Source organism: Histoplasma capsulatum (genome assembly GCF_000150115.1).
Source record: "Histoplasma capsulatum G186AR genomic scaffold supercont2.4, whole genome shotgun sequence".
Classification (NCBI taxonomy): Eukaryota; Fungi; Ascomycota; class Eurotiomycetes; order Onygenales; family Ajellomycetaceae; genus Histoplasma; species Histoplasma capsulatum.
The window spans coordinates 953840-979223 of record NW_025544804.1 but is presented as its reverse complement, the minus strand read 5'-3'; the positions used below and the strand labels follow the sequence as shown (position 1 = coordinate 979223).

The following is a 25384-nucleotide window of genomic DNA, read 5'->3' as shown; positions in this document are numbered from 1 at the left end:
ATTATGAGTAATGATAAGATAAATCAGAACAACAGACTTGAATATTCAACTGTTGTACAGTATAAGAATTATATTCTTTGTTCAATATCACAGATTGTATTCTATCTGTTCTATAGATGAAATATTGTATGAAAATCTCTGCCTCAGTTTCACTATTATCAGCTCTGATACAATATTCACTTACTCAAGAATGAGAATCTGTATAAGCAGATCTTCTACAGAACTCATCTTGAGTGGATAAACAAGCTCTTTATATATACAGACATGTCAGAGATGACAAAGAAGACTCACATCAGATAATCCACAGATGCACAGAAGACAGAGCTTAATGAAGTGAATGAGAGCAGCATTCACAGAGCTGAGCAATGAAATAATGACTCTTTGATCAGCTGCTATCTCAGTCAGATCAATTGGAAGTTTGTATGAGGAATTGCAGAGTTCAATTCTAGCTTGCCAAATAATTATCATTTTCTATAAGCTACAGTCACTTCATCAGAGCTGTTGAAGAAATCCCTCTGATTATAAGTGAATGAATGACTTATCTGATTTCATTCTGAGAACAGATTCTCTCATATCACTTCTTCTGAGATTTCTGATGTGAGTCTGAAGCTGCTTGATAGTGAAAGTTCATTTGACTCAGATAATCTTGCAGCTCAGAGGTTTTTGCAGCTGTTAAATTATCTTTATACAGTGATACTACAGAACTCTGCTCTTCTTCAGAGGGAATTTCCAACTTATTTACTGTGGATCAACTCAGTGTTTCAGCATGCAGAGTATGAGCAGTTTGCAGATGCTGTACAGACTGCAGAGTTAGTTTCCATTTCTTCACAGAAGATAATACTTCAATGATCAGTGTCACAGATTTCTGAGAGTCTGAGCACTGTATGAAGACAGATCAATATGATGACAGATTAGATAAAAATCAGAGATGTATGAATGAAGAAGAAGATTGATAGAATTCAGTGTGGAATTGATACAATAACAACTGAATTCTGAATCTTTCAGCCTGTCTCTGTTTCTGTCTATATACAGAAAGATACTGTTAAGATTCCCTCCATCTCTGCATCTGTATCTTCATTCTTCTCTTTATCAACTGCTGCTGCTGCTGTCATCACTTCTGCTACAGCATTATCAACTGAGAATAATATTTGAATATATCAGCTCTTCTGTACAATTCAATCAGTCAATGATCTCTGAAAGAAATAAAAACAGAGATTGAATGAACAGCTCTCTATACAGCATCTGAAGTCATTATATGAATCTAGCTGAAGAAAGAAAAATAGTGAGTACATATTCTTTTTCTGATGAAAGATGATTATCAATGAGATACTCAGCTGCTACTATATAATGGAATCAAAATCTGTTCTAGAGATTGTAGAGAAGCTTGAGTTGATATGTGTATAATTAAGAATGAGTCTGAACAAGCTCTCTGTCTTTCTCAGAAGAGCAAGAAGATAATCTGTATATATTAACTATACTATATTGTATATCTTTTAATCTTGAGTATTTATTTATTTATACACACAGGCTGTCTCAGCAGAATTCACAAGAATGAGTATTCTCTCTTTTTCTCTTTTCTTTTTTGTATGCAAGACATTTCTGCTTTCCTCTTTCATTCATAATGACAACAACAACAAATTGATTATAAAATCCCCTCTTTCTCTGTCTCTTCTCTCAACTTCTTTTCTCTTTCTCTCTTCAGCTTCTCCATCATCATTCACTGATATGTATAACCTCTTTTACATCAGAATTCATCATTCTTTTATTGAAATTTATCAAGATCACTCATTCACTGTCCACTCTGTCTTTTTCCCACTTCATACACTGCATGAGATGTTTATTTCATCATATCAAAAAAGAAGAACACTGACAGAGACTTGTATATATAGTCAGAGAAGATTTTTGATTTTTTTTTTCCACAAAAAAGAAGATCAGCTTTTTTCTATTCTTCAATAGTGTTCTCTCTTCCTCTCTTCTCTGTGAACAATGTGAGTATTTCTCTGCTTCTCTACTGTACAGTATAGAAAGCTGATTATAATGTAAGAGCTCTTATTCTATATAATTCTGTCACTGCTCAGCAGAATCTGGCTCAGACTGAGTTGATTGACTTATATCATTCAGCTGCTGAACATCAAGATGAGTGACAGAAATGATTAGAATATAGCACAATATATACCAGCAATCTTCAGCTGAGTATATTTTGTTATAGTTCTCAATTCTGTACTCTGCTTACTGTCTCTGACTTTGATATATTATACATCTGTATATATATCAGAGCTGATCAAGTGTTGTTTCATTGTTCATTATACATCAATGTCATTCTGATTTAATTCTGTAATAGAACTCTTGTCACAGACTATATGCAGTGTTGTACATCCTCTGAGCTTAAACTGTTCTCATTATACTGCTGTGTGTATGATCACTTTAAAGGAGTATATATCAACTGCAAATAGTGTAATCATGCAGTGTGCTGCTCTCTCCACAGCTCTGTGAATCAGTCTGATATATATAATGATTTTTATAATAGACAGTCACCACAGCTATAAGTATCAGCAGTAGATGATATGAGTTATAATACTCAGTCTGATGCACAGAATAATCTCATTCTCATTGAATAGAGTATGTACAAAGCTTTCATTTTTCTATTCTATTCTGTTCTATTCTCTCTCTTTGATCTTCATTTCTTCATTATTATTATAGATGTATATATATTATTATTATAGAGTTAGATCTAGTTGTATGAGCTGTGTATGACACTCAGACAGTTGACTTGCACTTCTATACAGTGTCTGAGATCAGTAGCTCTTTAATAGAGATGAAGTCAAGCAGATCATTTAGCTAGTGGTTATATAACTTTCTGTGTGCAAAGTCACATATATCTGAATTTAATAGTATTTCTCTTACTAAATACAAGTATTCTGTATATATGAACATGAAATTGAACACATATCAGCAATAATTAGGTTATATGCAGTGGTGTTGATGGCTGAGTGACTGTGCCTCTGCATATAATCTGGTTATTGTGAGGGTCAGGTTCGAACACACCGTAACCCGACCCACCTATAACTATATTTAAGGCACTAAGAATTTGTCGACTTAACCCCTTCCAAGGTTGGAAGAGCATCGAATCAAAGCGGATGAGATGAATTCCGAACCCCGATCCTCGGGATCAGATCTGCTTCGAAGTCTAGAAATTAGGAGAGTCGGGAAAACCAATGTCCGTCGGATGTTTCACCTTCACATTCTCTTCTTGATTCTTGATGTTTCTGCATCGGGCACCAGAGGAGAGGGAAACTCAAAAAACAGCTTGCTTTGCTAGGAAAGTTTTTTCTCTCTCTTTTTTCTTTTTGGAGCTCGCATTTAAGGTTTCCTCAGTCTTCCCTGGGCGTTGCATGATGGAGCCCGCCACAAACACAAGCTGCCGTTACTAAGAACAACAAGTATGCGGGACCTGAAGACTACATCACAGATTACTGGGGAAAAGATATTTCGTTCACACAACTTCAACACCTCTCGATGTGTACTTTGAGTTGCCGAAAATTCTTCCTCCGTTATACCCTCATTTCATTTAGATGAAGCGGGGCTGTTGGACAAGCAATTATTGATGATTAGGCGGCAGCTAACTTAACCGACCGCGTTTTCGTGGCTGACAGGAGATGATGGGCAGTTTTTCAATCAACGAATGACCGAGAGGTGCGTCACTCAGCCCAAACGGAAATTTCTTCTGAACGAGATTGGCGGCTGAAAAGAAAAAGCTGCTGTTGCAGAGTCCAAAAGCTTGAGTTCTGACGACCACTATCGCAAAATACGACAGCCAACCGCTGACGCAGCAAATCTGCGATTTTAGGTGCTTGGTGAATACGAAACGGTTTTAACCCACGCGCCCGCAATGCACAGATGACGGCGGTGACGATTTTGAATTCATGCCTTCTTGATTCGAACCAAGGTGCAAGTACGGGCCGGTGCGAAATAAATATCTCTTTGATGGCGTACTACATCGAAAAGTTGAATGAGCTAATTGGTTCGGTAGGAAATCATTATACGGGTAGGAAAGCTTGTATTGCCATAGATTTATTTATAGTTTCCCACTTGAGAGAGAAGCCTTGCGAATGGAGCGAGATGGAGCGCGCTATCTTGTGCCTTTGTAATCTGTACAGATATGTATATCGACCAAAGCAACCGGGATGAATTTCGTGCTAAGTGGTCTAGGTGAGTGAGGTCGCCGGGCTTAAAAACGGTGAAATGCTGATGCCTAGGTAATCGACAAGAAGAGGACCTGCTGGTTATCGAAGCTCAGGGGGACGAGAGATTGGAAGGCTATTCCTGAGCCGAGGGGTGTTGGTATCTGTATCAGTTTGCAATTCATGATGATGACGTTGTGCTAAACCAGTGCAAACATCTAATATGCGAAATATTCACGGAATGAATCGCGACGGAGCGTGCCTATCATTTGTGTTCTTAAATTACATCATGGATGCAGGCAAAAAACAGCTTCTCTGGTAGTGCTGGGTTATCGCGATTATTGAGACGACGATGCAAACCCGTTGGGGGAGCTAAAACTTTAAATGTAAAGTTCTGTAACTGCGCACGGAAGCGATGTAAACCTACCACAGAACTCCATCTCATTTTTAAAATAATATGAACCATGAGGCTCACAGCCTCCCCTCCCTCCCCTCGTTGGCAGTGGATATGTGGGACATTGCTTGACCATCCATTGAGCAGCTTGTCTGTCCTCTTCGTGTTTTGGAAGCTCCTGTTGTTGCTGGCGGTTGTCGCCAGCCCAGGACCTGGATACGATACATCTACTACTCTTCTTCCGTCCACTGTATCAGTGAGCGCCACAGACTCATCATTATTGGGAGTTGGAACAGTAATTGGCGGCGGGAGTGGGTGGTCATCATCCTTGCTAAAGCTTGTGAGATGGGACGCGATTTACTTCGTGAGCATCGCCCAGCGCGGTTATATATTTGAGCAGGAATGGGCGTTTGGATACGGCTACACGAAATTGCTGTCGTTTTTATCATCCGGTGAGAGTTTTCTTGGTGTGTTGTTTTTTTCATATGAAACTGTTTATTTATTTATTTATTCGTTTGTTTATTTATTTGAAGTTTAAATTTACTTGTTTTGTCAGGACATTTTTTATTTTTTGGCAAAATGACCGAGAGCTAATGAATTATCCATTTGTAGTCTTCTGGAGAGTTCCGGATTCGAATCCTGATACTTTCCATGTAGCACTGGCTGGTATTGGACTCTCGCATACCTGTCATTACTTATCTGTCCTATCGCTCTACGGATTATCGAGAACCGTCTTCGGTGATGGCAGTAGCCGTGCGCTGCCCCTCCTAGCCGCAGCACTTCATGTCATCTCACCTGCTGGTGCATTTCTCTCAGCGCCCTATGGCGAGCCTGTATTCTCGTTTCTCAATTTTACAGGCTTTTACGCATATGCATCTGCGCTACATGATGATCGTCGTGGATGTGTGTTCGCAAGAGATGTAAAATTTCTAGTGGCAGGAGGGCTGTTTGCTACCGTCACTACTGTCCGTAGCAATGGTGTCTTGAGCGGCATGTTGTTTGCGTATGATGCGGTGGTGGGATTGGCAGCCATTGTTTCAAGTGGAGTATCGCTATCCAAACTCCACAGGATGTTCTTTGTTGTTCTTGGCGGGAGTTTGATTCTTCTGGGAGTTGTTGGGCCCCAGTACCGTGCCTTCATGGTCTACTGCCGGAATGTGGACGTGCGTAGGATTTGGTGTGATAATACAATCCCCAGCGTTTACACCTTTGTCCAGAATCATTACTGGTATGTCTCAAGAGCTACGACGATACCTAAAGCCGTGATGTCGTATACTAATTTTACTTCGTCTTTGCAGGGGAAGTGGGACTTTCCTAAGCTACTGGAAAGTATCTAACCTGCCTCTTTTCTGTCTCGCAGCTCCTATGCTCGTGATAATGGGTGTTTCATCTTGGTGGCCGTTCCAGTCGCCCTTGGATTTCGATATACGAAACAAGGAGCCAAGGAAACGAGAAGAAGAAGTATCGCAAGCGGAGCATCGACGTACATGCCTTTACAGACTGGCAATTCCCCAGGCGGTTCTCGCAGCCCTCGCGCTAACGAACTCTCATGTCCAGATAATCAACCGCATATCTTCTGGATATCCGTTGTGGTACTGGTATATAGCGGTTTGTGTTCTCGAATATGGTAACACTTTCCATCCAGTGCTCAAACCACGTTTGCTGGTTCAGGCAATGATTTTATATAGTTTTATCCAGGGAGGACTATTCGCGTCATTTCTTCCGCCAGCATGACCTGTGGTTTTAGTCCCTCGTGCATTTTATCAGAAGCTCTGAGCAGACGGTTAACACCTTTGTGTTGCGTATATGGTTCTGCCTGGTGAGCGCACTTATTAATCAAGCCAACCAGGACACAACTATTTAAATAGAATCCTTTGTAATCCTACTTGCCCAGCCTTCTCGTTATTCTCAAATTTTATTCTGGAAATCCCACAGCATTCATTGCAGGGTGCGGCTCTCCTTGTATCTGGTCCAGCCAACAACCTGATTAGGTCATCACTCTTCCAAAAGCAAGTTAGAACTTTCCAACTGAGCTTCGGACAACTTGTAGCTCCCAAGTCAAATGAGCTTGGGTAGTTATCTGGCCAAATGACTTCCTGAACTTCACGTCTCCTTTTCCCCTTCGTTAAATAGATGATCATCGACCAGGAATCAGTGTAAATACACCTGCGGCTACCATTGCTGTGCGGCTAGTCCACTGCAAGTCTCTCTGCCCAGGAAGGAGAAAGGCTGAGGCATCAAAAATCCCCCTTGCCATATTTGTGACCTTTGGTAGGTTGCTACATGTGTTCTTTTGTGTCTATTCTTCAACTCTGCTTCGTGTTTAAACTAACTACTTAACGCCATACTCAGGTATCTGCTGCACCAGAGACAAACTGGTCTCTATAGTATCCCGTCGACGTCATCCCGCCCTTCCTCGCCATTCGCAATCTTCACTTTTAACGCCAACATGGATTCCAGAGAACAACTTCCAGATATTTTAGTTGCGGACCACGGCCATAGCGAAAACGAGCTTTCGCGGGAAACGTCCCCAGGAGGCGAACCTACTAGAATCAATGGGGGTTTACTTGATGATCACTTCAAAAAGGCACGGAATAGACCAAGGACATATCCATATTTCAAATACCTGCCCTATACCGTCGAGGATGAGAGTGAGCGACAACGCAGCCTGGAGGAAATCCTCGAACACCTCTATATCGCCGTCGAATCTGGAGATTTCAATCCAGGAGCTGTACACTGGACACGTGAATTGAAAGGATGGCTGTCGTTGAAGTTTGACCCGACGAGGGAGCAGAGGATAAAATTGGTGAAATTTTATTATGAACTTGCTCTAGCTCCGGGAGTCGACCCGAATGTCGCGGAGAGATTCGCCAGCATGTTTATGCTTTTAACGAAGTAAGGTGGATTGCGGTTTTCGTTACTTCTTTCCCATCATTTCGCTAATAGGACATATAGGAGAAAACATTACCTTCGACCGGTCAAGGACCTCATACTTGACTGGAAACCGCTATACAGAGAAATTAAGATATTCGTTCTTCCTTCACAATCTGGTTTGGTTCACTCCACGAATTTGAAGAGGAATATCAAGACCTTAACGAAACTTTGTGCTTTTGCTCAACCTTATTTCGACCCTTTGGAGTTGCCGGTGATGCTGGAGGAATTTCTACCTCATTTCAGCACTTCATTTATTGAAGGGGCATTCGTCGTTATCGGGTTGATGAACTTGTTCTTGCCGACGACTCCACCACTGGAAGACCGTGAAGACCTTCTCCCACAGCACTATCTTCCAACTTATTTCCACCTTTGGCCCCTGGTGAACCGATCTAGAACATTTGATGTTACCTTCACAGATCTCTTATCGAGGATGGCACGAGACGCACTCCCGGCCAGCTATATTCCATTCTCCGAGTTTGGAATCTTTACCTCCGAGCAAACCACACTCATATTTACTGCAATTCTGAGGTTAATGGAAATTCCCGTTGGACAAGCGACCTCACCTTACAGCAGTGGTGTTGACTCTTTATCAGGCCTAGGATTAATGCTTGAAAGGGATTTCCGAAAACACCCATTTACTCATAATATTGCGCGATGGATAGTGATGTCACTTTCGCCTGCATGCCTTGAAACCGAACATTCTATATTATCCAAGCTTGAAGGTTTGATAGAAGCAGTGGAAACTTTCTTCCACCCTTCTAATACTGGCGTATGGTCAAAGGCGTTGTCACAACTCGTTTACTACCTCGCAGACTTCTTTGTGATGCGGTGGAACATGGAGCATGACAAGGAAAACGAGGTCCCACCCGAGCGGAGATTAAACGATGCATTGAAACGGCGTTTTGTCCTGTGTCTTCGGGAGGTAACATTTATGGGGATATATTCGAAGCTCGGAGTCGCAATGAACTTTGCGCTGTCCACTCTTCAAAGCTTAGCATACCTGGAACCGAAGCTTATTTTGCCTGGAGCCCTTCAAAGAATTTATCCCTCACTACAGGGTTTGGTAGAAGTCCATAGGACAACTTCCTCTCTTCGATCTCTGCAGGTTTTATCCCGGCTGATGGCGCGAACCAAGGGGTTCCGTTGCCATATTACCACGCTGTTGGGATTAGTCTTACCGGGCATTGATGCCAACGACTTAGAAAAATCCTTACATTCGTTGGCTTTCATACAGTCGGTCTGCTACAATATCCCTTTTGAAGACCTTACTCGGGATCGTGACGATGTGAACGGAAATATGTTGGCTGTTCAGTGGATAACTGGGGAGCTCGAAAGAATGGAAAATGAGGGAGCGTCTATTGAGATGAACTATGACACAGAACTCACTGATCAAGAGGAAGAAATGATCTTGCGGTCATCAACAACTCAATTTGGAGAATTCTTATTATCTTTTCTTGGCAGAGTATTCACTCTTCTCGAAAACCTCCCGGACGCTGCTCGGGTTCGCAGCGGCTCTCCCGAGGAGAACGTCGTTAATACATTACCTGCGACGCTTATGCCTCTACTCGCATCCCTTTCACCAGAACTATATGACCAAGCTTTAATCAAAATCGTAAATTTTGTTTCTGGTCATGTTATCCATCCAGCCCGAGATGCAATGGCATTTATTTGCAATGCCGTTTGTAAAGTCAACCCTGAAAAGGCTCTGAAGAGTCTTGTTCCACTCCTAATACAATCTATACGTACCGAGATAGATGAAAATGGCGCGGCTTCCACAAGGACCACAGGCTCAGATATCTTGCCTCGCGATCGCGGACTCGTCTGGAATGTTAGCATGCTGAGCATGTGTGTCGTTCATGTGGGGTCTGCTGTTTTAAAATACAGAACAGATCTTTTCGACATTGCCATCTACATGCAACAAAAATGCAAGGGCATCCCAACTGTCCATGTTTCGAATTTTATCCACCATTTGCTTCTGAACCTTACGGCGACGTATGTTATTGACCACTCTCTGTATGAGCCGGATGTCAAGGAAAAAGGTATTCAAGTAGAACAATGGGGTCAGAGGCATGACCCAAACCATCTAACCATCAAATGGCATGTCCCACAACGAGAAGAACTTGAATTTGCAGTCGAGCTCTTCAAGTCACAGGCAGAGAACGCTCTGGATCAACTTACATCCCTTACAAGCGAGACACCAAGTATAAACCGAGACGGAAGCGGCAAGGAATGGTCCGATGAAGTGACACGAAAGCTTGTTTTACTCAGACTCATCATTTCTGGAATTTCTATGTTGTTTGATAACAAGGCAGCTTCATACTACAACACTGGGGATAGACGTTCCCATGCAGATCTTGACGTCAAAATGTCCAATGCGAACGACCCATGTTCTGACGAAGGAAGTTCTGAAGACGATTCTGCACTAGACGGCTCCGACGATTCTGCTGTGCGACAAACATTCCAATATCCTACTGGATACCTATTGAAAGAAGACGACCCTCTCTATATCTCCATCCATGAAATTAGACGCCGGGTTGGTGAAGTATTACATAACGTTCACAGGTTTTTGGTGGAAAAGCAGGAAGATGATGTTTCATGCTTCCCTCCTTTGTATACCGCCTATCGTTCATGGTTCGTCGACGTTGGAATAGAAAAATCCGCCCATATTCTCGACCGAGTTACCAAACTCCTTGCGGCTGACACCCAGCCATATAAAGTAAGCGGCGTTCGTAAAGATTATCCTCGGCCTTTACTTGTTCGTCGTGCAAATGTTTATCACGTGCAAAGACTCCGACACAATGCCTCCCCTCGACCTCGATCTAAGCTTGATGAAACCCTTCTACTTGATCTCGCTGAGTCGAGTGTCTCGCTGTACACTGATATAAGGCGAAGTGCCCAAGGAGCCAGCGAATCTGCTCTCAAGGCGATTTGGGGATCAAGACTACTTATTATTCCGACGTTGATCAAAGCACTACAAACAGCAATCAAGACAAACGATTACCCCCGTTTAAAAGGTGCCATATACTCTATCCTTTTCAGCAGCATCGCAAAACCCGTGGGCCGGCATTGGAAATACGCGCCGTCTCTCATTAAGGCATTTATAGAAGCCAACGCCGTTGATAGGCCCTCGATTCAAAAACTGTGTTCCGGGGCTGTCTATCAGATTATGGATTATGGACGCCCAATGGAGAGGATGGCGGTACTTGACCAGGACATTATAAAGTCTATCGCCCCAAAGAGTGATGTGCAGGCTATAATTGATAATAAACGGGAAGCTCTTCAAAAAAAGCGAGCTTTGATAGAACAGAAGAAGGCTGAGCTTTCAGAAGAGCTGACCGATTTGGCACGGGTATCCCACTGGAAAATGGCCAGCAGGACTGCAGCGATCGTCATTGGCTTGGGTCTGAGATTTGATTATGTCGCAAGCGAGAATTTGGTAAACCTCATCATACAAGGATCCATCGATTCTCACCCGAGCCTGAGAGGGATATACTCCCAAACCCTTGTTGCTCTGTTTACCATGGTAGATGTGAGGGCAGTCTGCAGTCATAAATATGAAAACTACATCATGGGTGTTCAACGTTTTCCTTCCAAAATCCAAGTCGCCACACAACCATACAAAAAGGGTTGGACTGAGGAGTACCTTGCAAGTTTCGCCAGGCCGGAGGCGGAATACTATGTCGACCACGATTATCCTGGCTGGCTTGTTTGGGGAAAGACCATGCCAGCATATAAATCTAACATCAAGCAGGATATCGAGTACGATGAGCTTGAATGGAATGTTCGCAAACAAATGGGAAAGCTATGTACTCGGGAATGGTTTGCCGCATTCTTCAAATATTTGAAGCAGGAGCCAAGGGATGTCTACGCGGATAAATTTCGCATGTCAAGCGCCATGACGCTACTTTATGTTTTCGAGCTCATGCTTAGAGATGAGCTGACAGCCGCCACGTTTGAAGACATCAAAGAAGAGATTGCTGTTGTTTTTGAAGATGGGAGTGATAAACATCAACACCGTGCAACCGCGGAAATACTGGGCGCGCTTATCGGCTCGGTGACAGATACGAGCGTTGACAAACGAACCCTAGTATGGGAATACGCATTTCCCATTGTTCGCCGGATATTCTCAGATGGCCTTACCCCAGAAAACTCTGGATATTGGACAACGTTCGTGCATATGATAATGCAATGCAGGGACCCACGTCGCCTCTGGCCTCTCCTTGATTGGTTAACCAGCTTCCGACTAGATATGAACTCGAATGCAGCGTTTAAAGAAAGCTCGAAAATCAACTTATTGCACCAATGCATCCTGGACGTCGGTTGGCACTTTCAGTTAGAAAAGCCGATTGTTGCAGACTTTCTTGCTCACCTTGATCATCCTTACAAAGGAGTCCGTGAAGCCATAGGCCACACTCTAGGGTCGATTTACCGTACTAGGTATCACGAGTCATATGAAAATATACAACAATTGATTCAGGCACAAAAAGAAGCCTCTTCTATTGGCACGCGTCCCTACAAGCCAAGCAAGGAATTTGCAGATACCATAGTCGATGTGTTCAGCCGGCTGGAAAGGTGGCGCGGAGAAAGAGTTCCTGGTCAACAAACACCATCCTCATACACTTCGGGGAGCAAAACCGTTCTTCTCTGGCTAGACTCCACACTGTCGTCACATGAATGCACTCAGCTTCTACAATTCTTTCCAGGTACTTTTACAGAGGAGCTTTTGCATATGATGGATGTCAAAGAGGACCAGGAACTACAAAGACTCGCCTACCACGTCTTCCGTCACCTTTCGAATATTCCCCATCCTGCTGGAGATGACTCCGAGTTTGTGGAATCTTTGATTCGTATTGGGCTTACGTCTTCTTCGTGGCATCAACGACTTCGCGTCATGATCAACATCCAAATTATGTATTTCCGCCGTCTTTTCTTGCTGTCCAAAATTGATCGTGAGAAGCTATTCGATTGCATCGCCTGTATGCTCGAGGATACCCAACCTGAAGTCCGGGCTGGAGCTTCTGCAACGCTCTCTGGCATGATCCGCTGCTCTCCTGCGTCATTACGTAACGATATGGTTCTCAAATTACGCGACAGGTTCACAAAAGCGCTTACTGACAATCCACTCCCGAAGAAATCTCGTCGTCATGGTTCCGGTGTGTCCTCAGGTGTTTCCACAGGCGCCAGCACTCCAAACCCTGAGCATACCCGACTTGTTCTCACAAGACATGCTGCAGTCCTTGGATTAGGTGCCCTCATACAGGCTTTCCCCTACACTAGCCCTCCGCCACAGTGGATGCCCGACGTTTTAATCACACTGAGCCACAAAGCCGCAGGTGATCCAGGCATTGTGGGGCAAAGCGTGAAGTCCATAATTAGTGATTTCAAGAAAACAAGACAAGACACCTGGCATATCGATGTCAAGGTATGTTAATGTTCCCCTTTTGGCTTTGTCTTAGTGCATTCAATGGTTGGCTAACAATACCTAACTAGGCTTTTAAACCGGACCAAGTTGAAGACCTCGCAGGGGTTCTATGGAAGAGCTATTTCGCGTAGGCTATACCATACAGAGCTCTCCTAAATCCTTTCTCATTAATTGCCAATCTGGCTCTGTCTCTTATGCCGTATAAAAATATTGGACACTTGGACACTTTATTTCATCCCTCCCTCGCACGGTTTGGCGTTTGAGAATTGATAAATGGAACTACGCTTGTAGCCGGTCAGGAATCAGGGTTCGCTGGGGTTTTATCATTCCGATATGCTTCTATGCATGCACTTATAGCTTGCATTCAAAATTTCCCTTGGGTATCTTATCTTCCTGCACTAGACCTATACATCATCCTTAATCTCGCCCGTCCTCCATTTCTCTAGTAATTTTAATTATGAGCCGGAGGATTCCTGTTGTGGGAAGAAACATTTCCCTAGTTTAACATGGTCATATTGTATGGGCACAGGTAATTTGAATTGTATAATAAAGACTATATACGGCATAACGAGACCTTCTCAAGGCTCCGTCGCCTTTTGTTTCCCTTGGCAGCGACTATTATCACGTGACTATAAGCCACAATCTCTTAGCGCTTCCAAGGTTCTGGGCAACCTTGCAACTCCAACCTCCATCGTCAACTACAGGTTGGTCCTAATCTTCCTCAACATCAACTCACATCTGCCCGTCATTTTTCATCTTTTTTTTTTTCCTTCTACGTGATATTTTTACACTGCTTGTTTCTTTGTCTTGGATGCGTTCTTTCTGTATTGGTGAGATAGCCGACTTCAGGCAACCACCATGGGGGTTCCGCAAGATACGCTCTTCCGCTCAGCGGACATGAGCCTGACCCAGCTATATATCGCAAACGAAATCGGCCGGGAGGTTGTCAGTGCTTTGGGAGAAATTGGGCAGGTTCAGTTCCGTGATGTGGGTTGATCCCGAATACCCGGAGCTCGACGCCGAAGGTGCAACTGACCCTGGAATACTTTGTTTAGTTAAACCCTGATACTACTGCCTTCCAGCGGACATTTACCAACGAGATCCGGAGACTTGATAATGTCGACAGGCAACTGCGTACGTATCATACCCGGAAGATGCTGAAAGTGAGATCTGCGGTGCTGAATTTTGATGGGATTGTTTTAGGATACTTCCACTCGCAGCTGGAGAAAGCAGGAATTCCGTTGAGATCGTCCTCCGAATTTTCCAACACTTTAGCAGCCCCAATGGCATCCGAAATTGACGAACTGGCTGATCGAAGTGAGAGTCTTGAACAAAGAGTCACTTCTCTGAATGAGAACTATGAAGCCTTGCAGAAACGAGAAATTGAACTAGTTGAATGGCGATGGGTCTTGAGAGAGGCCGGTGGATTTTTCGATCGGGTTCGTTAACTTCCCAACTTGGTACATATTATCTACTCCCAGGTGACTGGTGATTGACCCGAAAACTAGGCTCACGGCCACACAGAAGAGATCCGTCAATCATTTGAGAATGATGAGGCTCCTCTTCTGCGAGACGTTGAACAGCAACCCGCGAGAGGCCAGAACGGTGATACAGAGACTCAACAAGCATTCTCAGTCATGAATATTGGCTTTGTCGCGGGTGTTATCCCGAGAGATCGGATTGCAGCATTGGAGCGAATTTTGTGGCGAACTCTACGTGGAAATCTATACATGAACCAATCGGAAATCCCAGAGGCGATTATTGATCCGTCCAATAATGAAAAAATTCACAAGAATGTCTTTGTGATATTCGCCCACGGAAAGGAAATCATTGCAAAGATCAGGAAAATTTCCGAGTCCCTTGGAGCCAACTTGTACAGCGTGGACGAAAACAGCGAACTCCGGCGAGACCAGATCCACGAGGTTAATACCCGAGTAGGCGATGTGGGCAGTTTTCTGCGCAATACGAAAAGCACCTTGGATGCTGAATTAACTCAGATCGCACGTTCCCTTGCTGCTTGGATGATCATCGTCAAGAAGGAGAAGGCAACTTATCACACACTCAACAAATTTTCTTACGATCAAGCCAGGAAGACGCTTATTGCCGAAGCTTGGTGCCCTACTAATTCTCTCCCACTTATCAAGGCAACACTGCAGGACGTGAATGATCGTGCTGGATTATCGGTGCCAACGATTGTCAACCAGATTAGAACCAATAAAACTCCTCCTACCTATATCAAAACAAACCGATTCACTGAAGGTTTCCAGGTCATCATCAACGCCTACGGGACGGCTAAATATGGAGAGGTGAACCCCGGCCTTCCGACGATAATCACGTTCCCTTTCCTCTTTGCGGTTATGTTTGGCGATTTCGGCCATGGGATGCTTATGACCATGGTTGCCACAGGCATGATTTTGTTCGAAAGGAAGTTGCTGAAAACCAAGGTGGACGAGATCACTGCTATGGCTTTTTATGGCCGATACATCATGCTTATGATGGGCATCTTCTCGATGTACACCGGTTTGATATACAATGATATCTTTTCCAGATCTATGGAAGTCTTTACAAGCGCATGGAAGTGGCCGGAACATTTTAACAAAGGCGACGCCCTTACCGCTGAGCTTAAATCTAGTTATAGATATCCCTTCGGTCTTGACTCGGCGTGGCATGGAACCGAGAATGATCTACTCTTCGCCAACAGCTTCAAAATGAAGTTGAGCGTCCTTCTCGGTTGGGCCCATATGACATACTCTTTGTGTTTATCTTACATCAATGGCCGACATTTCAAGAGACCCATCGAAATTTGGGGTAACTTCGTCCCTGGAATGATTTTCTTCCAGTCTATTTTTGGATACCTCACTTTCACCATTATATACAAATGGTGCGTGGACTGGAATGCTCGTGGACAAACCCCCCCAGGCCTACTAAACCTACTCATTTTCATGTTCCTCAAACCCGGCACTGTTGAGGAAAAATTATATCCGGGGCAAGGAGTCGTGCAAGTCATTCTCCTCCTTGTTGCCGTTATTCAGATTCCAATCCTTTTGTTTCTGAAGCCGTTCTACCTTCGATGGGAACATAATCGTACCCGCGCGCTTGGATATCGAGGCCTGGGAGAAACTGCCCGTGTGAGTGCTTTGGATGGCGAGGATAATGGAGACAGTCATATTTTAGGTGACGGGCGAACCAGCCTAGGCAATGATGCGGATGGTATTGCCATGATCACCCAAGACATAAGCGAGGAGGAACATGAGGAATTTGAATTCTCTGAGGCGATGATCCATCAAATCATTCATACTATCGGTTAGTAAAACCTTCTCTTTTATTGCGTTGTCGGAATCAGTCACCACAAGAGTTTTCTTCGGCTTATTAACCTTCTTTTCCTGTAGAGTTTTGCTTAAACTGCGTTTCACACACTGCATCATATCTCCGATTGTGGGCCCTGTCCCTTGCCCACCAGCAACTTTCAGTGGTATTATGGACTATGACGATTGGTGGTGCTTTCTCCATGGAATCAAACGTCGCTAGAGTCATCATGATCATTGCCACCTTCTACATGTGGTTCACTTTGACTTTTGCCATTCTTTGCGTTATGGAGGGCACTAGCGCAATGCTGCATTCCCTCAGGTTGCACTGGGTCGAGGCCATGAGTAAGCATTTCATCGGTGATGGAATTCCCTTCCTCGCATTTAGTTTCAAGACGCTCTTGGAAGAGGAGCCGGTGGATTAGGCGATTTATCTGTCTGGACCGTTTAAAGTGCAGATGGCTGTAATAATTCTTTATTTTTGGGAGGTCATTCCGTACTTCAAATTTATTTCTTACCTTTCTGCCCTGTACTCTCCTTGACGTGACATTATAAATGAATCGTTCTTTACACTTTGTTTGTGTATACCGGTAGTTGAGGATATAATTACTAGAGAACAGAACGTCTGTTTAGGTTCTTTCCATTTTCTCTCCAGATTCATCACTCCAACACCGGATTCCCGTCCACTACCAGCATGGAGCTACCGATCTGTAGCAGTGAACGAGCTCTTTTGCACCAGTGACCTTGCAACTTACCAAGACCGCCCAGACATGAGCAAACCCAACCTGGTTTGGATAATTAAGTGAGCATTGAACTCCACATGTACGCAGTAGTAAGTGCAACTTACATCGCACAACTCGATTCACCCTACTGAACCTGCCAAGCGACTCTCCATCCTGGTGTTGGTAGGGCGGAGGCATGATGAGTAACTTACCACAGGTCCATGAGGGTCGTCTCCCGATCGTCGCTTAAAAGTTAACACCTAGCGACGCCCCGCCATAGTTGTCGAAAAGGACGCGGTGGTTACTGACACATCGGGCACAGCTGGGTATGCTAGGTAGATTAACATCGCTGCACAAGTCAGAGTTATAGAGCAACGTCAGCAAGATGACATGCGCCTACCAATGCCCGTTGAAGAGCCAGTGACAGCTTCGGACAGGATCTGATCGGCCCCATAGCACAGTTGGAGAAGCGAGACAGAGCCCAGCTACCGAGTAATGGGTCTACTTGCGACAGGATGAATTAGCCATCGCTGTCTTCCCCTACTCGCATTCGTTGGCAGCTAACGAAACTGTTGGAGTCCCTTGCAGGCTTCTCGTTTCAAACGCGAACCATGAGGTTATTGCAACAGCTCTCTGTGTCGATGCAAGCGCATAGATGATTACGATTATGATCAACAGCAATACTACGTTCCCGGTTGTGACATGTGAGCATGGGAAATGTATTTGGAGGGCTCTGAGAGAGATCTCCTTTCGATATCACCAACTTGAAACTTTTCAAATTTAGGTATCTTTGAAATAATGATCTGATACAAGATGTACCTGAGAATGCAAATTCTCAAAATATGAATATCTTCAAAACCTCAGATACCAATATATTGAGTATATAAGTATATAATTCAATCCAGAGAATATAACATTTTGAAAAATTCAATTAAGTTATTAATTTCACTAATTAAAATGTATAGATTACGGGGAACGAAATCTTATGTTGTGTTGAAGATATGATTTTTTTCTCTCCATCATTTGCTTATTATAGGATGCACTCGACAGAGAGACCTTGTGGTGAGGGGGGTGCTAAGCGGTCTTGGTGGCGCAAAGGCACGAGCCATCACCACCAAAAATCTCTTGAGGTATCATATTCGCCCACGTCTTCAACGAACTGGCAACAATGTTACGTGATATGATCACCTCGAAACCCTGCGAAATCGCGGTCTACACGTTTACGAGCAGATCGCCTGGCGTGCTTGGAAACCCTGATATTAATTTCCCTGTCTCAGACCGCGTGGAATCCTCTGCGATAAGCTATGACCGGATGATTGCAGCGTACAGTACTCCCACTACCCTTCGATGTATCAATCGACGAGGCGAGGTGCTGTGGAGTTATCAGTTTACCGATCGAACTAAAGGATACATGTGTTACATAACACAACCGGAATTCTCCTTTGACAGCAGGGTTGTATGGCTTTACCGACCAGACTGCGGAATCTGGGGGGAGATTGCACCGACAAACTTCTTGCGATCAATGCGGCTACAGGTTCTATTATCTCTCAGGTGGATTTGGGAAGCACAGGACATTGTGCACGATTTCTTGCCCATCCCAATAATCAATTTACGCTTCTGGACGTTGGAGAGGGGCAAGATGGATCACCGCTCTTCATGTTCTATCTCGACGAAGCTGGTTCTGTCCAGCTAACCCGCTGTGATTGGTGCGTAGGCTACCGCCTACTTGACACCTCTCTTGATGGAACACGATGCGTGAGCGTCGATGAGATGCAAAACCGTGCTATTCTCCACTCCCTCCCCAGCGGCCAAACTCTAGGCACAATTGAGGTAGACGAATTCGGGCAGGACGCTACATATATCGAAACGTATCCAGGTGGTTATTGCGATGATAACTCGGTAATCATCAACGTCAGAGGCGAAAGCGAGGGTTCTAATTGGAACCAGCGATTTTTACTCGACGCGCATGCCATGAAAGTGATCAGGCCAATTGGCCCCCGGACAGAAGATGCGGAGAGCTTGTTTTTACCTGGCAATGGAATGTTCGTGAATTCATGGAGCATTGAAGAGATTCCTACAGAGTAGATAGATCTGCCTTGAAATCAGGGGCCTAAGCGATGTAAGGTCCTCTGTAACCACCTTTGGCGCAGATAGCAGGGTGGGCTTTCAGCATACTCCAAAACGATAGCCAGCTATCATACTAGACGGGTAATCTCGTAGACTTCCACCTTGTACTTTCGGTGTGCGTTAGGTACTTGAAAGTTAATATCCTTGAAATTCGCGCGGAATAAATTATATCCCATGGAACAAATTCCTTGTGCGTACTAAAAGCTTTCAGAAATTCTAAGACTTAAAAATAAATGATGTCATTTGCTGCTCAGGCGCTGAGACTAAACCAACTCACTGGCAGGAGCTTTATAAAGCATAGACAGAACAGATAGTGAAGTATAAATATTACCGGCTATACATCCTCAAATCACAAGTTCCCCCTTCAGATAAGCGCTCGTCGTAGTCGAATATGGCTTGTGGGGAGCCCCGATTCCTCACGTACTCTACACCGCGCTGTGGGATCGCCAAACACAGTTTCAGGAAGGCGACCATCTACAATATTATCCCGGCAATCCACGTGTTGTAAATTGTCGAATATTGGTTTTTACTTGACACCCCGTAACAGCTGATGAAAAAAAATGTCCAGATACTGTCACCGGGTCCTTACCTTGCGCTGAATGGCAACCAGTTCGTCGAAATACATATGTCAAACTAATATATGTACGCAGCCTTTTTTTTTTTTTTTTTTTTGGTCTCCCGTTTTGATAGAGTTGGGACGAAGCCTATTATTTTGAGACTGGCGAAGAGCAGCCCCTGCTGACCATAAGATAGTTCGGCTTTCAAGCAAGACACACCAATGTTCTAAACGATGGCTGATTCTCTTTTCAATCTAACAGGGAGCTACTGTGACAGGAGCCCACAAAGGAATTGGCCAGGCTGAGGTGATTACACTGGCAGAAGCCGGAGCTAGCCTTATCCTGATCAGAGTAGGCCGAAGCCTGTGCGGTTTGGAATGCATGGTTTGAAGCCGATGCAATTGACAAGCAAATCGCAACGGAAGCCATTGAGAAAACAGGCCGGAAATGCTATCCAGCTACCAGCGCAGCCTGGGCAATCAACCCGCTGTAGTTGTCATCATTGAAGCGGTCACTGCTGAACGCAGCAAGCACTAGTGTCAATGTCCTTGTGAACGCCGCAGGGATTCAGCGCCGTTCTGAAGGCCAAAAATTCCATGATCATGCATCCTACTCTCATTGGACCATTTAAGCTCTGTGAGGATATAGGCAAGTATTAGATTGAAAATAATATGCAAGTTATAGGTGGGTCGGGTTACAGTGTGTTTGAACCCAACCCTCACAATAACCAGGTTATATGTGGAGGCGCAGTCACTCAGCCATCAACATCACTGTATATAATCTGGTTATTGCTGATGTGTGTTCAATTTCATGTTTATATATACAGGATACTTGTATTTAGTAAGAGAAATACTATTAAATTCAGATACATGTGACTTTGCATACAGAAAGTTATATAACCACTAGCTAAATGATCTGCTTGACTTCATCTCTACTAAAGAGCTACTGATCTCAGATACTGTGTAGAAGTACAAATCAACTGTCTGAGTATCATACACAGTCTATATAACTAGATCTAACTCTATAATAATAATATATATACATCTATAATAATAATGAAGAAATAGAGATCAAAGAGAGAGAATAGAATAGAACAGAACAGAAAAATGAAAGCTTTATATATACTCTATTCAATGAGAATAGAATTATTCTGTGTATTAGACTGAGTATTATGATTCACATCATCTACTGCTGACACTTATAGCTGTGATGACTGTCTATTATAAAAATTATTATACATATCAGACTGATCTGCAGAGCTGTAGAGGAAGCAGTATACTGCATGATTATATTATTTGCAGTTGACACATACTTCTTCAAAATGACTGTATGCATGATAACACAATGAGAACAGTTTAAACTCAGAGAATGTACAACACTGTGTACAGTCTGTGACAAAAGTTCTATCATAAAATTGAATCAGAATGGCATTGATGTACAATAAATAATGAGACAATACTTGATCAGCTCTGATATATATACAGATGTATAATATATCAAAGTCAGAGACAGTAAGTAGAGTATAGAATTGAGAACTATGATAAAATATACTCAGCTGAAGATTGCTGATATATATTATATCATACTCTGATCATTTCTGTTATTTATCTTAATATTCAGCAGTTGAATGATATAAATCAATTAACTCAGTCTGAGTCAGATTTCACTGAGCAGTGACAGAATTGTATGAAATAAAAGCTCTTATATTATAATCAGCTTTCTATACTGTATGATAGAGAAGCAGAGAAATACTCATATTGTTCACAGAGAGAAGAAGAAGAGAGGACACTATTGAAGAGCAGAAGAGAGCTGATCTTCTTTTTTATGAAAAAAAAAAATCAAAAATCTTCTCTGACTATATATGTAAGTCTCTGTCAGTATTCTTCTTCTTTGATATAATGAAATAGATATTTCATGCAGTATACAGAGTGAGAAAAAGACAGAGTGAACAGTGAATGAGTGATCTTAATGAATTTCAACAAGAGAATAATGAATTCTGATGCAAAAGAAATTATATATATCAGTGAATAATAATAAAGAAGCTGAAGAGAGGAAAAGAAAAGAAGTTGAGAGAGAAGATAGAGAAAGAGAGGATTTTATAACCAACTTGTTATTATTGTCATTGTGAATGAAAGAGGAAAGTGAGAATGCTTTGTGTATGAAAGAGAAAAGAAAGAAAGAGAGAATACTCACTCTTGTGAATTCTGCTGAGGCAGCCTGCATATATAAATAAATAAATACTCAAGATTAAAAGATATACAATATAGTATAGTTAATATACACAGATTATCTTCTTGCTCTTCTGAAAAAGACAGAGAGCTTGTTCAGACTCATTCTTAATTGTACACACATCAACTCAAGCTTCTCTACAATCTCTAGAACAGATCTTGATTTCATTGTATGATAACAGCTGAGTATCTCATCAATGATCATCTTTCATCAGAAAAAGAACATATACTCACTATTCTTCTTTCTTCAGCTAGACTTATACAATAACTTCAGATACTGCACAGAGAGCTGTTTATTCAACCTCTGTTCTCATTTCTTTCAGAGATCATTGACTGATTGAATCATACAGAAGAGTTGATATATTCAAATATCATTCTCAATTGACAATGCTGTAGCAGAAGTGGTGACAGCAGCAGCAGCAGTTGATAAAGAGAAGAATGAAGATACAGATACAGAGATGAAGAGAATCTTAACAGTATCTTTCTGTACACAGACAGAAACAGAGATAGACTGAAAAATTCAGAATTCAGTTGTTATTGTATCAATTCCACACTGAATTCTATCAATCTTCTTCTTCATTTGTACATCTCTGATCTTTATCTGATCCATCACTATATTGATCTGTCTCTATATAATACTCAGACTCTTAGAAATCTGTGGCACTGACTGTTGAAGCATTATTTTCTGTAAAGAAATGAGAACTGACTCTGCAGTCTGTACAGCATCTACAAACTACTCATATTTTACATACTGAAATACTGAGTTGATTCACAGTGAATGAGTTGAAAATTCCCTCTGAAGAAGAGCAGAGTTCTGTAGTATCACTGTATGAAGATAATCTAACAGCTGTAAAAACCTCTGAGCTGCAAGATCATCTAAGTCAAATAAACTTTCACTATCAAACAGTTTCAGACTCACATCAGAGATCTCAGAAGAAGTGATATGAGAGAATCTATTCTCAGAATGAAATCAGATAAATCATTCATCCACTTATAGTCAGAGGGATTTCTTCAACAGCTCTGATGAGATGACTGTAGCTTATGAAAGATGATAATTATTTAATAAGCTAGAATTGAACTCTGCAATCCTCTGTATGAACTTCTGATTGATCTGACTGAGATAGCAGCTGATCAAAGAGTCATTATTTCATCACTCAGCTCTGTGAATGCTGTTCTTATTCATCTCATTAAGCTCTGCCTTCTGTGCATCTGTGAATTATTCAGTGTGAGTCTTCTTTGTCATTTCTAATATATCTATATATATAAAGAGCTTGTTTGTTCACTTAAGATGAGTTCTGTAGAAGATCTGCTTATACAGATCCTCACTCTTAAATAAGTGAATATTGTATCAGAGCTGACAGTAGTGGAACTGAGACAGAGACTTCTGTACAATATTTCATCTATAGAATAGATAGAATACAATCTGTGATATTAAACAAAGAATATAATTTTTATACTGTATGACAGTTGAATATTCAAGTCTGTTGTTCTGATTTATCTTGTTATTATTTATAATCTGAATAAGAGATCAGCAGAGTGTTGATCTCTCATTTAACAGCTCAATTGTAAACAGATCAGTCAACTGCATCTCTTATCTAAACTGCTCTCTCAGCAGTATATGATAATTTATAAGAAAGTCAGCTGCTGTACAGAGAAGAGACTCAACTGTATATTTTTCATCTCTCTATCATCTCTTTCAGCACTGATATACAAAGTTCATTATATTCAGCTCAGTATAGCTGTTCATCAGAGTGTCTGCATCTCTATTCACAAACTCTGTATGTCTTCATACATACTCTATAGATCTGTGAGTCTTTAACATGCTATTCAAAACCTGATCAACTGAGTGAGAATGAGAGTTCTTCTATCTGCTCTGCTGTGTATGATACAGATCAACAAGAACTGCTCAATACTGTTTGATCAGATTCTCTTCTATTATCTGTATAATCTTTTCTTTCTCAGCATTCATACACTTTCTTTTGAGATGATTTTCTCTAAGTAGATGATTGAGAACTCTCTTACTAAAGAATTAGATTGTCTTCTGCTCAGAGACAATCTGATCATCTGAAAACTTCTTTTCATTACATTATTTCTATTATACAGATAGTGAAGATTGAGCAGCAGTGAGAAGTTAGTCTATCAAATTTCATCTCTCTTCATATATAGAAATAAAGAAGAAATAGAAATAAAATAAATCTATATATTACCATTTATTCATTCTGCTTCTCTATGTATGCTATCTGTATATTCTTTGATCTGCTTTGTCTGCTGATTCTCAGTGTATTCTCTCTCTGTACTGTCATCTCTACAATAAGATTATACTGTAGCTGTTTTCATACAGCAGCTGCTTCAACAGCAGTATCAGCAGCAGAGATCATTATCAGTCTTTCTCACTTGTATAAAGATGCAAGAGTTTCAAAGTAGATAAGTAAGAACAAAAATAGTTAAGAATAGAAATCAATACAAGAGCAGGGGGAGAAGAATACAGTAGTGGGATGATAATTATTAAATACACATTCAGAGAGGGGCTGATACAGTCATTGTATGTAATATTACAGAAAAGTTACCTCTTTTATATGATCAAAGAAGGTAGCTCACTGTATGGAACATGTATGGGTTATTTGGGGGCCTTGGCTGAACACCATAGGAACACGTGTTCGAACACAGGCAAATCCACCTTCATATAACCACTAGTTATTTATGGGTTCGGCCTTTGCGCGTTCCTTGGGGGTGTGAAGATGCCTGCGAACTCGAGTTTTGGATCAGTAAAGGTCGCCGGACAGTTGACGAAAGGGTTGTTGGACAATGAGTTTGCTTCATGGGGGGTGCTGGGGGTTCAGGGTCAATGCGATTGCACGAGGGAGTGGTGTGTATTGGCCAGTCCTTTCCCTACCCGAATGGGGAAAAAGTGATCATCATTCTCTCAAAAGCAATCATTCTTCGCAATTGAGCAACACTGATTCTAAATGTTCAAAAAGGGGATTGAATGCAGGCAGAAACATGAAGCTATGGCAGCCTAACATTCTCATGAACCTCAATCCTGACTTCGGCCAAAACCAACTCCCCCCACCTCCGAGCTCACTCATGGAGTCGTGGAGCAGTGGAGCAGTTGTGCAAGGGATCTTGTTGATCCCGAACCAGGCCCTGGCAGCCAAACATTTGAATCGCTTCTCTGTACGGAGTAGTTCGAGCCAACTGGCGATGAAATCCACGGATGTTGAAGTGCTTCTATTTCTGGAGGGCTGTCCTCTGCATCACGGCCTGCATGGTCCCCATGGCCAGCAAATCAACATCTTCCATAAGCGCCCAGTTTTTGGTGGCTGGAATGATGTTGGAATGGCGTTGGACCGACTTCTGAGACTAGGCAAGGATCTGTCTTCACCTTCAACCCACCTTGTGAAGGGTCGAATCAGCAACACGCAACACAACAGAGGAGTTCCAACTTACACCAAGAGGTCGAGATCGCCCAATCATTTCTCTGCCTGGTGACATCAGGCTGTTTTCGACTGACCAT

General features: G+C 42.5%; 5 protein-coding genes across 5 annotated transcripts; all 5 read left to right on the top strand.

The window, feature by feature from the left end:
• Positions 1-4645: 4645 nt before the first annotated feature.
• Positions 4646-13357, top strand: HCBG_03438 (GPI mannosyltransferase; the record flags this gene model as incomplete). The annotated part of the gene is made up of 7 exons (XM_045430487.1): positions 4646-5042; positions 5188-5803; positions 5874-6183; positions 6586-6647; positions 6928-7470; positions 7531-12931; positions 13000-13357. The coding sequence occupies 7 exons, from the start codon at positions 4646-4648 to the stop codon at positions 13060-13062; spliced, it is 7392 nt and encodes a 2463-aa protein (XP_045288630.1).
• Positions 13358-13641: 284 nt separating this feature from the next.
• Positions 13642-16878, top strand: HCBG_03437 (vacuolar ATP synthase subunit; the record flags this gene model as incomplete). The annotated part of the gene is made up of 5 exons (XM_045430486.1): positions 13642-13918; positions 13987-14065; positions 14135-14370; positions 14440-16234; positions 16321-16878. 5 exons carry the CDS (start codon positions 13790-13792, stop codon positions 16659-16661), a joined length of 2580 nt encoding a protein of 859 aa, XP_045288629.1.
• Positions 16879-18126: 1248 nt separating this feature from the next.
• On the top strand, positions 18127-19043 carry HCBG_03436 (uncharacterized protein; the record flags this gene model as incomplete). The annotated part of the gene is made up of 2 exons (XM_045430485.1): positions 18127-18616; positions 18673-19043. 2 exons carry the CDS (start codon positions 18127-18129, stop codon positions 19041-19043), a joined length of 861 nt encoding a protein of 286 aa, XP_045288628.1.
• A 433-nt stretch (positions 19044-19476) lies between these two features.
• On the top strand, positions 19477-20273 carry HCBG_03435 (uncharacterized protein; the record flags this gene model as incomplete). Its single annotated transcript, XM_045430484.1, has 4 exons — positions 19477-19540; positions 19654-19727; positions 19904-19993; positions 20136-20273. 4 exons carry the CDS (start codon positions 19477-19479, stop codon positions 20271-20273), a joined length of 366 nt encoding a protein of 121 aa, XP_045288627.1.
• Positions 20274-24870: 4597 nt separating this feature from the next.
• On the top strand, positions 24871-25359 carry HCBG_03434 (uncharacterized protein; the record flags this gene model as incomplete). Its single annotated transcript, XM_045430483.1, has 1 exon — positions 24871-25359. The coding sequence occupies one exon, from the start codon at positions 24871-24873 to the stop codon at positions 25357-25359; it is 489 nt and encodes a 162-aa protein (XP_045288626.1).
• Between the last annotated feature and the right edge of the window lie 25 nt (positions 25360-25384).